This window comes from Odontesthes bonariensis, chromosome 13 (assembly GCF_027942865.1).
Source record: "Odontesthes bonariensis isolate fOdoBon6 chromosome 13, fOdoBon6.hap1, whole genome shotgun sequence".
Taxonomy (NCBI): Eukaryota; Metazoa; Chordata; class Actinopteri; order Atheriniformes; family Atherinopsidae; genus Odontesthes; species Odontesthes bonariensis.
In genome coordinates this window covers 9,664,692-9,677,623 of record NC_134518.1, presented here as the reverse complement: position 1 = coordinate 9,677,623, position 12,932 = coordinate 9,664,692, and the positions used below count along the sequence as shown (strand labels likewise).

At 40.3% G+C, this 12,932-nt stretch overlaps 1 protein-coding gene across 6 annotated transcripts in view; it reads right to left on the bottom strand.

The window, feature by feature from the left end:
• Nucleotides 1–2,628, bottom strand: part of LOC142397480 (mitogen-activated protein kinase kinase kinase kinase 4-like) — a 72,563-nt gene extending 69,935 nt beyond the window's left edge. For all 6 annotated transcript variants that reach the window (XR_012772712.1, XM_075480871.1, XM_075480867.1 and 3 more), the window contains exons 1-2: nucleotides 2,465–2,628; nucleotides 1,516–1,581 (exon numbers count right to left, since the gene is read on the bottom strand). Coding sequence is in view for 5 of the 6 variants with exons in the window: in XM_075480871.1 (XP_075336986.1) it covers nucleotides 1,516–1,581; nucleotides 2,465–2,521 (123 nt within the window). In the remaining variant the exon portion in view is untranslated. The remainder of the gene's footprint in view (nucleotides 1–1,515; nucleotides 1,582–2,464) is intronic.
• Between the last annotated feature and the right edge of the window lie 10,304 nt (nucleotides 2,629–12,932).

Below are 12,932 nucleotides of genomic sequence, written 5' to 3'. Positions count from 1 at the left end.
GCTGCGTGGCAGAACACGGCAGCAGCTTGAAGCTGGGGCCGCGAATGACTGCGGTGTGGAGGTATTTTAAAGTGGATGACAAAAACGTTGCGATTGTGAACTGTGAGATATGCAAACTTTGAATTTGGAGGTGGCAAGTACATTGCTAACATCCTTGATGAGAACAGGAACAGGCTCAAATCTGACAAAGTAGAGATGTTGGTTTTCCATCAAGAAAAACGTACATTTCCTTCTGTGAAGCCAGAGGAGAAGAGTAAGAATTAGGAGTGCAGTTCCACATACTGGCCTTACTTTATAAGACTGTGGCACTTTTATTTGCTTATTTGTTTAAATGCCAACCAGGTATTTCAAGTTGAGCTGCTGCTCGTTTTTATATTAGACATTGTTGCATAAACTACAATGTGAAGAATTTGTTTATTACTTGATTACTTTTTTTGTTCAAGCTACCTCACAGAAGTGCTCTGTTTATAAGTGTTAAAAGACAAAATAAAGAATCAGGGACATCCTGAATCCTGATCCGATACTGTAGAAGTATCGGATCAGGATTCGGTAGATACTCAAAATCAAATGACTCGGAGGTAAAAAAAACCTGATCGGGATATCCCTACTTTACTTTTATTCTTTATTTTTTTGTCATCTTATAGTGCCTGCTGTCTCTACGTGTTTTGTCTTCTTGCGCGATGTTTATGTATGTTCATAAATACTTAAAAGTCAATAAAAAGATTTGAACAATAATAAGTCAGCCTGAATAGAAAAAGGCTCCTCACGCAGCCGTGTTTGCTGGCTTCGCCCTTGTTATAGTATCGTGGAATTCGAGTGACAGGATGAAATTCGTGATTTTTTTTTACGACTGTGTAAAGACCAGCGTGGGACTCACTGTCCAGCACATCTCTTGCAACATTTCCTCTTTCAGGAAATCAAGTGGCGATCGAGGCACACACACCCACCTACTGTCTGACACACATTCCCGCATGGAACAGCATGCAGACTTTGTGCAAGTACTGCCATGCTGCTCGTATTTACACCCCCCCCCCCCTCCCAATTGCAGGTAGAAGGGCGGTCATGTTGCAAATAAAGCTAGTCTTTTGACTCTAATCAAAATGCATCTAAAACTGACCCCTCATAAAAGCCTTGTGCTGTAGAGTCATCACGAACCCAAAAGGACCGTCAGCTTTCGAGTGCTAAAAACTGGAATGAACGCACATAAGTAGAGTAACCTAACAGCAGAAGTTCACACACACGACCAGCTGCAAAAAAAAACTAAAAAAAGTAAGACCTCACACACCTCCTGCAACCTCAAACCACACACACTCGCATATAGACAAACAGATATTGCGATAAGGAAGTGAGCCCCACCCAGGGCCTTTAAAGATGCTGAAGATGCTTGTGTGTGTGTGTGTATGTGAATCTGTGTGTTCTGGCCGTAACAACTACAGGATATTTCAGTCAACCGAAATGTCTTCACGCAACAAACTGGAAGTGGTGAGTGAGCTTTACGAGAAACGACGCGCTCACCTTGTACACCTGGCCGTAGGTCCCATTGCCGACCACCTCGACCAACTCGAAGATCCCTGCCGGATCCTACAGAGAGAGAAGATTCACAGAGAGGGAGAAAAAGAAAAAACAGGAGGTGTGAGAAGCAGCTAGTGGGTTCATTCTCACAGCTGAGCAAACAGCTGAGTTTACCAGTGCAGAACAGGAAATGCTACATTGCAGCAAAGTCACAATACAGCAAGTTCATGCCAGGCAGAACTCTGAGAAAAAGGCTCCGATTGCTCAGGGGTGAGGGCAGATGGAGAACCACCGTGTGCAGCCGCCCTTAGCTGGGGAGATGACAGTGCATGTGTGGATATGAATTTGGGCAACTAGGAAGAAAAATATCATAGTGTTTGCTTTGTTTTATTGTGTGGCCTGAAAAGAAGAAATATTATCACACAGGAGGTGTACCACACACGTGTGTTTTCTTCACACTGCCAACTGCACTAATCAATATACTAGATCAAATAAATTAATGACTTCTGGTACTGCACACCAATATGCACTTAAACACAGACTTAAGTAACACAGTGAGGAGGAAAAAGTAGAAGCTTTTTTTTTTTAAATCCCCTTCATCAATATCTACATTCATTGTTAGACGTGGGCCACTTGTTGCACGTTAACTTTTCAGCAAGTCCTACAAAGGAAAATCCCGTGTAAACACTGTATCTCGTACAGCTCTCACCCAACAGGACACGGAGCTGCCACAGAAAGGAACTTTACAGGATAAAGCGCATAACACGCAGAGTTAACGCTCAAAGTTTGTCAAGCAGTAAGTCACCGTTAGACGAGGCAAAGAGTAAAGATGATTAGCTGCTTCGAAACTTAACGGGAGTTTCGGGCAACAACTTTTATTGAGCCAACCCGCAAAATCCTACAGTGTTTACTCAAACATTTCACTGGAAAAGGAAGACGTTTCTCTACTTACTCTTAGAGCGGCGAGGTCTATACTGTCCAGACTTCGAGTGGTGTTTTCTCTCGACATTGCTGCCAGTAGCTTTTGTTAGCGGGTAGATATTTGTACATAAGACATGGACGGTCGGACTTTCTCCCCTAACGGTGCAAAGTAACGGGCTTTTCTCTCCTGAGGTCCATTCTGAAGTTTAGCTAACTGCGTCAAGCTGGGCGGTGTAAAACGCACCGTTTCCGGTTACGCCTTTCAGAATACGTGCTTCGTGGGAACTGTGATTTTTCTTCGATTTGCGTTTTTAATTTTGCTCCGTTCAAAGGGGATTAAACATGGACTGCAAGAGGCGTGAAAGTTTGATTTGACCGCGATACAAACAGTTCTAAGGACTTGAACGTCTGCCTCAGGTTCCAAAACTTCTTTATCCCTTTGACTCTGAAGCCTAATTTTGAAATGAGAACCACTCTATTTCCGGTTACAATGATATAAATTAATTTTTGACATTGGTTCGTATGTTTTGCTCTTAAGATTTTTTTTTTGTGAGTGACTCTTTGGGGAAAAAAAAGACATTCAGGAAACTCCTTTCCTGTCTTTGCGGTTTTACAGTTGTTCATAAAAATCTGTAATAGATAAGCACATACATTTATCGATAACAATAATATCAAATATACAAATTATACATATAATTTAAAGGTGGGGTAGGCCAGGGGATCTTTTTCTGGAACATTTTTTTCACATATTGCTTGAAATACTCTTCACACCCCCATTGCAACCAATTAATTAAAAGTTTTAACACAAATATGAAAAGTTTTAGTGGCCTACAATCTAGGAAAAACAGTATCACAATGATTGGATTCTGATGCCGTCTATCCAACTGCAATCTGCTCCTCCCTACCCCTCCTTCTCCCTGTGCGCGTACCCTGCTCCGTGAACGAATTACGCGTCCAGGAGCTTGGCAGGAAGCTAAACTAGAGCCAGCTTGGCTAGCACCTAGCATTATTAAACGTATAGTTATCATATACTAAATACTAAATACGGCAACGATCGATGCTTGCTGTCAGAACAGCGCTCGTGCACCTTCGTGCTCGTGCGCGTTCATGTACTCTAGAGGCGTGCCTTCGGGGGAAAGTGAAGAAAAGGGTTGGGACTTTTACCTGTGTATTTTCAAAATGCAGCTTCGCTGGACTCAAAATCCAGGATCTCCTACCCTACCTTTAAGAGTCATGAGATTTAGAAAAAAGAAATCTTTCTTTTTTTACACTCTTTTGTATCTTCAAGCACAAGATGCAGAAACATGGACGACATGTTTTGTCATGTGATATTAAGAAAAGCACAGGTGCCATAAATGATGCTCATTATAGATAACAGGATGGGGGCATCAGCTGAAATTTAAATAATGTCACCAGGGCTGTATTTGTTCCTGTGCGGGTAGTACACAGGTTAGATGCAACAGTTCCAACATCAGAATCACAGTGCAGGGGAGAATACTGGGCTGAATTGTACCTATAATACCTGCAAAGCTGCCTTTTCATTTCCTGAAATCAGTCTGATATCAGTTTAGATTCTCATTTAGCCACCCATAAGCTACAGACAAACTGAGCACAGTAAGCTGTATTTTGGCTCTCAACTTCTATGGCTTAATGCCAGTTAATCAAATAATAAGACAGAAGTCTTACATATGAGGTGTAAGGTGTACATATGAACTTCTAAGACAATTGCACATTATTAGACTCAAAGCGTGAGTTACAAAACTGGGGCAAAAAGACCAACTGATGTTCGCATCCAGCAGGCAAGGAGGATCATTGTGGTCATTTGTGTTTGTAAAGAAGTGCATATTTGCTTGCTATATCAGCCTCTTCTGCTAAAGAACTATACACTTGATGTTGACTCTGTCCATTTGCAGTGTATTTGGGGTTGATTTTGGTTTATTATTCCAGCATGATCAAGGTAACTCTAAAAGTGTCTTTCTCAAATGAGACTCTATCATTTCTTTTTTAATGTTTCGTCAGCCTTTGTTGCGCAAACCAAATATGTTTTCCTAAACCTAAGCATGTTCTTTTTCATTTACTAAACTTGACCAAGTGCTTTTTTATTTTGTTTGCATCTTTTTGGAGCATATACCAAGGAATTGCTTCCTTAAACCTCATAAAACTTAGTCTGAAATAAAAAGTTAAAAAACATATATCATAACCTAAAACCAATGCCTTACAAGAGACATAGTAATATATCCGAAATACATCTAAAGAATGCAGAAATAAAACAATATTTCCAATGAACAATCAAACCACAGATTCTTGTGGGAATTTTTTTGCACCCTTACTGTCCCCTGGGTTTTCTCAATTCTTTAAATGAGTAAGGGAGTCTATGTTTCCACCACGGCCTGAAGGAATCTGTGAGTCAGCCGTTGCAAACACTGTTACAAATCCTAAAGTGCAATTGTCATTTCTTTTCTTCATCCCTGCACCGTAGCTTCAACCAATGACTTGGTATCAACATGTACTGCGTTGATAAAGCAGTAACTTATGGCTTCAATATCAGGCTGTTTCCAAACTTCATGTCGTTAAAAGTTCCGCTAGCAGCTAGGAGGCTATCGATAGATGATGTTCCTAACCCAACACGATCTATTCTCAAGTTTAGCAAACCTACGCCAGCGACGTTAGCCAAGTAGCAAAATAGCCAACATCTCTTCACTCAGCTAAAGCAAGCTGATTAATTTACAGTACCTAACACCAATTTTTGATTTATTCCAAAAATATTGGCTGAATAGAAGAAACAACCATGTTTTGATACGTTTTCAAACATTTGTTGCTGGGGTAGAAAAAAAAAAAGCTCTTTTGGACATTGAATTTTTACCGTTTAAAAAATGAGCTAGCTAACATGACTTTTAGCTGTTTTGGGTTGTGTGCATAGACTTTTTTGACAGTGTATGGTTATGCCTTGTGACTTTAAACTACTCAATATCTTTTTTTCCCCCATTGTCGATCTTATCAGAGTAAACTGTCCAGTAAAAGCCTCATATTCACCAGAGTGCTCAGGACATACGCTCAAATATTCAAGTAGTATCTTTTTCTTTGCCCTGTTCATGCAAAAAACTCATGTCAGGCAGATATAAATGGGAGACAGTGCTATGTCATATTGAATATAGCTCCATTACTTTCCAATATCTTTTCATTTCACACATGTAATTGTGTTTTTAAGTATAAAATGAGTTGAAGTGATGGAGCTTGACATTCCAGTCTCCTGAATGAACCAGTGACTCACAGTCAGGATGGTGAAATAAGGGTCATTATGTGGTGGGACATTGTCACTGTGTGTGTGTGTGTGTGTGTGTAAGTGACACACAGAAAGCAGGGCTATGCCAGAGTTCTCTGTAGGAGAATAAGAGATGGCAAGTGACTCTCTTGCACCCTCTGTATGTGCGTTTGTGTGTTTGTGACAAATTAACGAGGAAGAGAGGGGAGAGTGGATGGCTGTGAGAGTGTAGTTTGTGTGCGTTAAGTCGCAGTGAAGAATAGTCTCTCTGTGGTCTCAAACAGTAGCCCTGTTCACACCAGGGTCAGCTGCCTACAAGCACACACACACACACACACACACACACACAAACACACATATTTGTGAACTTGTATGTAACCTGAACAAGACAACATTCTGTGAGACAACTGAATAAGAAAATTCCAGAGTAATAGAGGTTATTTGTCTGCGTCTCTCCACTAACATAATTTCTGTCTTTCTATCTGTGTGTGTATGTTGTTGTTGCTTATTTGCAGAAAGTCACTATATAAGGTATTTTTTGTGTCAAGGGGAAGTTGACATTCCACTTATCTGAACCATTTCTTGAGGGAACTTGCACAGATGCACATACACACATGTATACAGCAGTGATAAAACGATGCGTACGATCATGCTGTCAGTTCCTGCGAAGAGAAAGGCTTTTCTTATTTTAACTGGCACATGAGACCAATTTTTACTCTACTCTTACCACATTTTTTCTAATTTACGATGTCTATACATATCCGTCTGAGAAAATAACATGCCTAATAACACCCAAACAAACACCCATTGGTCGCCAATCCATCACAGGGCTAACACAGAGACAAACCTGACAGAAATCAAGCATGCTCACACTTACACCTACATTTAGAGTCAATAGTCTGTCTAACATGCATATTTGTGAGTACCCAGAGAGAACCCATGCATGGTGTGTGTGTGTGTGTGTGTGTGTGTGTGTGTGTGTGTGTGTGTGTGTAAAGCAAAGAAAGAAAAGAAAATGCTCTTGAGGAAGTCACGTGTGAGGCCAGTTACTTCCGCATCATAATAAACTACACTAACACTAATAATAATAATAATAATAATTATTCACAGTAAGATATGTAGGGTGGTATGAGTGGGTGATAAATTAACTATCAAGCTTTATGATTAAATTTCCCTTCGATGTGCACAGGATAGCTGTCGGCTTTGAAAATTTTCATTTAGTTTCATGAACATGTTGTTGCAAGCTGCTTTCTGTTTTTATGCACCAAAAATCTGGAACTTTCTACCAGTGTACATTCGTCAGTCAACAGATATTACAAACTTTAAAAAGCAGCTAAAAACACATCTATACACCCTCGCCTTCTACTAGTTTTATGGATTCTATTATTATTATTATTACTATTTTTATATTGCATTTGTTGTTTCTCTATTTTATTGGTAAATTCATTTATCTATTTTAGTGCTTTGTCTTTGGTTTGTGTCTGTTTCCTCCTCGCTCTGCCCCCCCCCCCCCGAGTGACATGTTCTATTGTGCTCTATTTTGTTGTTCTTGTGGTTGTTTTACTTTATTTACTTTGTATATTAATCTTATTTGTAAAGCACTTTGAGCTACATTTTATGTATGAAAGGTGCTATATAAATAAATTTATTATTATTATTATTTATTATTTCCATGTAATTTGCAAAAAATACGTAATTTGAACAAATTTGTACCTTCATAAATATCATGAATGTAAAGAGGAAACAGCTGTGGACTAATCACTGATCCCCACAGATGACTTTCCTTAATCCTGACACAGAATCATTCATTCGCACTCAGCGGTGTCTTTTCCAAACAGATTCGTTTCTAAGTTTAAAGGGATAGTTCGCCTCTTTTGACATGAAGCTGTATGACATCCCATATTAGCAATATATAGCGCCAAGCGATGTGAGGTCTGACTTTTTCTGGATGGACGATTTTGTGAAGCAAATGTATTACCCTTTTGAACGCATATTGTTTTGAGAAGCGAGACGCTTTATTTTTTAAGCCCCAGCCAACTAGCCGGACTACCTTCGTCAACGCCAAAGGAGGCTGGAACTTGGCTCACAGGACGCAGCGGGGGGTAAGTCAATGTTCATAAATAATATTGCTAATATGGGATGTCATACAGCTTCATGTCAAAAGAGGCGAACTATCCCTTTAACAGTGTGAGCTTGCACAAAATAACAAAACAACCTAAAGTTTGAGGAAATAACCTAAATATTCCAAAAGAAAACTCAATTGAATACAGGGATCTTATCTTTTCCCTTACAGTAAACAGAATAATGCTGAAAACTGAAAGAAGGGGCTGTTCTTTTTAGTTTATATGCTAATTATAGCGACCCAAGTGCTAACTCCTCACAGTGGCAATCATGGTACCACTTGGCATAGTTTGGTCTGGTGGGGAGAAAAAAAGAAGCTGAGGATTACCTGGCATAGCCAAAAGCTAATTTAAAGATGGTGCCACTGGACTCCAGTCCAACCACTAACTGACACCTGTAACAACATTCAGACAAGGACAAACACAGCAGGGTGACAGCCCCACCCAGAGGCAGAGGAGGTCATAGCACCACAATTTAGTCCCACACAAACACAAGTGTCATAATATCAGAGTCATAACACAAATCAACAGCTGATGGTAAGATAACTGATCCTAATCTTACCCAGTGATAACCAGCGGAATACTCTCAGAATGTACTGTTGGCTAGCTATCACACTTTTGGTGCGATAGCTAGCCAACAGCTTACTTTATTTTCGGGAACCATTGAGGTTTAGATTGTTCATTATCCTTTCTTAAAAAAAAAATAAACATCTTAACACATTTGAAAATCATGACATGGAGTGACTGTATGAATTTGTGTTGCCAATCACCCCTACCATCGTCACATTAGCAATGGCTTCTTTGGTTGTTGGACAAACCACACACAAAATTCACACAACACACCCTAATACAGGCAAAACCAACATTTAACTATGTATCATAAATACCCTGATCTAGAGTGAATGGATAAAGCAGCAGTGTCACTGGCAAATGATGACAAGATAATCTGACACAAGGTAGTTAGAATGATTTCCCTCCACTGCGGCCTAAATGCAGAACTGTACTTTTCACTTGTTTAGGACTTGGACGTGGTGAATGATGGCCAGTTCTCTGGTTTAGCCTGAGTTAAGCTACAAGGGCTGATTATAGGACTACAGTGATGCTTTAAATCATATTAACTCTTGTGAATTTCATGTATCTTCAAGTTAATATGACTTGAAACATTATCAGATTCACACACAAGTCTTGAAAGTACACAAATACAATCCAATCAAACGAGCGCGACCAAATTTAGTGCTCAGTCATTTATTTATTGAGGACAACGATACAGAATTCCACAAACAAGTGGAACGAGTATGTAAACCTTGCTTTCAGTATCTGGTGGGGACCCAATGTGATTCAGCTCTGGCATATTGGTGGATTTTGTTACATGAATTACTCTCTTAAGGTCTTCAATAACATTTACTTTATATAAAATGAGGGGAATAAAACCCATGAAGTCCTGTAAGAAGATCAGGTCTCAAGCAAGATCAAATGTCCTTATGAGTCTTGTGGGTACATCCACTGACTCGGTTGAAGACTGCTATAGAAAAACAGCAAAATCTGTTTGGAGATGGAAAAAAACAAAAGCTTTTAGGAAATAGCGAAAGATCACTGAGAAATGTCCTTTACGTTATTATTCTTTTTTGTGGCACACCTATCATTTCAGGCCATCCATCATTACAATTCTGACAAATTTCTCAGACCCTGCTGATAATAAACATCACCTCAGCATGATGCTACCACCCCCATGCTCCACTGTGTGGGTTCACATGACCCAATATGATCCTGGAACTTGCAAAGTAATTTTCTATTAGAATAACGTGTTCTTACATGGCTTAAATTATCTTCTCTAGAAAAACTGCGTTCAAGTATTTAAAACATTACAACAATACATGCCCAGTAATATTGTTGTAATGTTTAAAATACTTGAACGCAGTTTTTCTAGAGAAGATAATTGTTTTGTATATGGGAGTATCGTCCATTGACTGTTTTGGGCTTTAACATGCGCGCGCCTACCGACAAGAGGTAAGTGACATGCTGTTTATAAAGTTGTTTTGTAACGTCCCCATGCCAGTAATGTGAGAACCATGCATATGGTTTTGATGGTAAGGCTTGTGACTTTATTGTCGGATGGTTTATAAAGTGGTGTGACGTTTTTGCAGTGTGCAAGTTGTTGTTTTACGTGGAAGGTTTAGCGCTTGCCCCTAGCCACCACGTATTTGGTTAGCATGACAGGCTGTGCAAACAGCGCAATCGCCGCACAGGGAGCGCCGATTTGCACCGGTCTGTGTCCTACTATCAGTATTTGACAACCTCTAGCAATGGAAATGCGCTTCAAATGCCTCGGAGTTCCCCTTTAATATCTCACTACGCTTTTTTAAATCTGAGGACATTTGGTTCATGTAAGTATAAAACTAACACAAGGGCTTGATTGCAGCGTGTCACATTGTCAGAAAAAGTCTAAAGTCCATATGGATTTCAAGATTTAGATTTTGTGCGCTGTTGTATTTCGTTAGTAATGTTTTCATTAAATGATACTGAAGGTTAATTAGCAACTGCAGACAGTTTCAACGTTTTTCTCAAATCTTTCTTTTTTAGTCTCATTCAAATACTGGCCACAAGAGGGTACTGTTTCCTCGGTTTGCATGCTACTTTAAACATAACTGTCATGGTGGTGGTAACACAATTTCTATTTTCTTTATCATGCGTTTTCCAGCCAAACTTGGAGACCCATTTCCACATTTGTTGTCTATTGATAACTATTACACTGTGGAGCCGCGTGCAGCGGAGCGAGTCAGTCCTCTCTTGTCACTCTCACTCGCGCGCACACACGCTCGCCAACGCCCACGTCACATATGTCCCTTCCCTCTCAGGGTACCGGGGATAAGTCTCATTACGTCGGTGGCCACTTTCGTCGTTGAACTTTCTTCCCAGGAAAACACCAGTGTATATTACACAGCCCGTCCCCATTAAAAGGAAAGGAAGAGCTCGCGCTTATCACACGCATAACAGTGAGAATTAGGGCGCGCTGCAAACGTCGGTGTAGCCAGCTTTGCAAAGTCATAACCGAGTATATTTGTATATTTGGGCGGCTGTAGCACAGGAGTAAGAGCAGTGGCAGGTGTTTTACATATGTGACACACAAATACACGCACCCGAGAGAATGAGGAGCAGCACCACAGCTGGACGTGGGTGTGACAGGAAACGTTCTGCTGAAAATAACAAAATTTACATGTGAGCCAGATTTATACGGACCTGTCACGTTTAGTAGCCTTAACTTGTACAGCATTTTCTGACTTTCACCGTAGACCATAACATCCTACACACGGCTTAAATTAGTCAACTGCCTCTTCAAGATGCATATATATATACACCGGTATATATATTTATTTTTATAAAAAATAAGTTTTTACAGGCTTCTAAATTAGCACCCTGTAAAACATTTTGTGCCAGTTTCAGATTGTATGGAAAGTGCCACACAAATAAAGACTGGGTGATTTAATTTTGTGCTATTTCAAGTTTTACTGTGGAAGACACTGCATAGATGGATTTCTGTTCAGCAATGGTCAAAGCCCCCCTTTTTCAGTAAAAGAAGTAGACTGCGATCCACAAGTGAGTTCCACAAGTAGGAAAGTCTCTGCAGTGGTTTCCTCATGTCTTGAAATACAAAACTGTTTGGGGGTTTGTGAGGCTTTATTTCTTTGTAATTACACAGAGAATGTATTTAAATGAATAACAAAATGTATCTCAGTGCCCCGACACTGTTGTTTCCGTTGCATTTCTCTTCACCCACAAAAAGTGCATCCAGGCAGGAAAGCTCACTCTGTTAGCGCCTTCAAGTCAGAAAAATATTGTACTCCAGACTTGTGCCAACATTCGTGGTGATGAAAGTCACCAGCTAACTTCATCACAACTACAAAAACTCCCACGTTACACGGTGGTGGGGGAAATTGCTACAAATGCCTCCTTCTCAATTTCTGCACCCATCTCATAACACACATGGATTTGTATATTTAAAACAACAACAAAAAAAAAAACCACATTTCCAAATATTCTGTATATTTTTTACTTTCTGAGTAACATAACTTGCAAGTTGCATTTTAACAAAGGTGAGTTTCCACTGAGATGTTTCTCAGAGGAATCCAGACAAGGTCAACAAATATCAATCATGAAAACCTTCAAGGGACTATTAATGTCAGTCCACTGACTGTAAAGCGAAAGGCTGCAGAGTCTAAATCAGTGTCTGGAGAGTCTACTTTTTTCAATTATTTCTTTGGGCTTTTATGCCTTTAATGGACAGGACAGCCTAAGAGAGACAGGAAGCAGGGGCAGAGAGGGGGGGGAACGACATGCAGCAAAGGGCTGTCCGATGCGGGACTCGAACCGGGGCCAGCTGCAGCGAGGACCGCAGCCTCCGTACATGGGGCCGCCAAACCCACCATGCCACCGACCACCCTGGTGAGTCTACTTTTGATTTTAAGAGACGTGAATACAGCAAAATAAATTCAGAAACGGAAAAAAAAACCTTAAAGGTAGGGTAGGAGATCCTGGATTTTGAGTCCAGCGAAGCTGCATTTTGAAAATACACAGGTAACAAGTCCCAACCCTTTTCTTCACTTTCCCCCTGAAGGCACGCCTCTAGAGTACATGAACGCGCACGAGCACGAAGGTGCACGAGCGCTGTTCTGACAGCAAGCATCGATCGTTTCCGTATTTAGTATTTAGTATATGATAACTATACGTTTAATAATGCTAGGTGCTAGCCAAGCTGGCTCTAGTTTAGCTTCCTGCCAAGCTTCTGGATGCGTAATTTGTTCACGGAGCAGGGTACGCGCACAGGGAGAAGGAGGGGGAGGGAGGAGCAGGTTGCAGTTTGATAGACGGCATCAGAATCCAATCATTGTGAACGGTCCGTTCACAATGATTGGCCACTAGAGGCCACTAAAACTTTTCATGTTTGTGTCAAAACTTTTAATTAATTGGTTGCAATGGGGGTGTGAAGAGTATTTCAAGCAATATGTAAAAAAATGTTCCAGAAAAAGATCCCCTACCCAACCTTTAAGCAATTCAGAAATGGCAACAGAGAACCAGCGAAAGAAATGACAAAATTAGAAAGGCAAAAACAAAAGAACGAA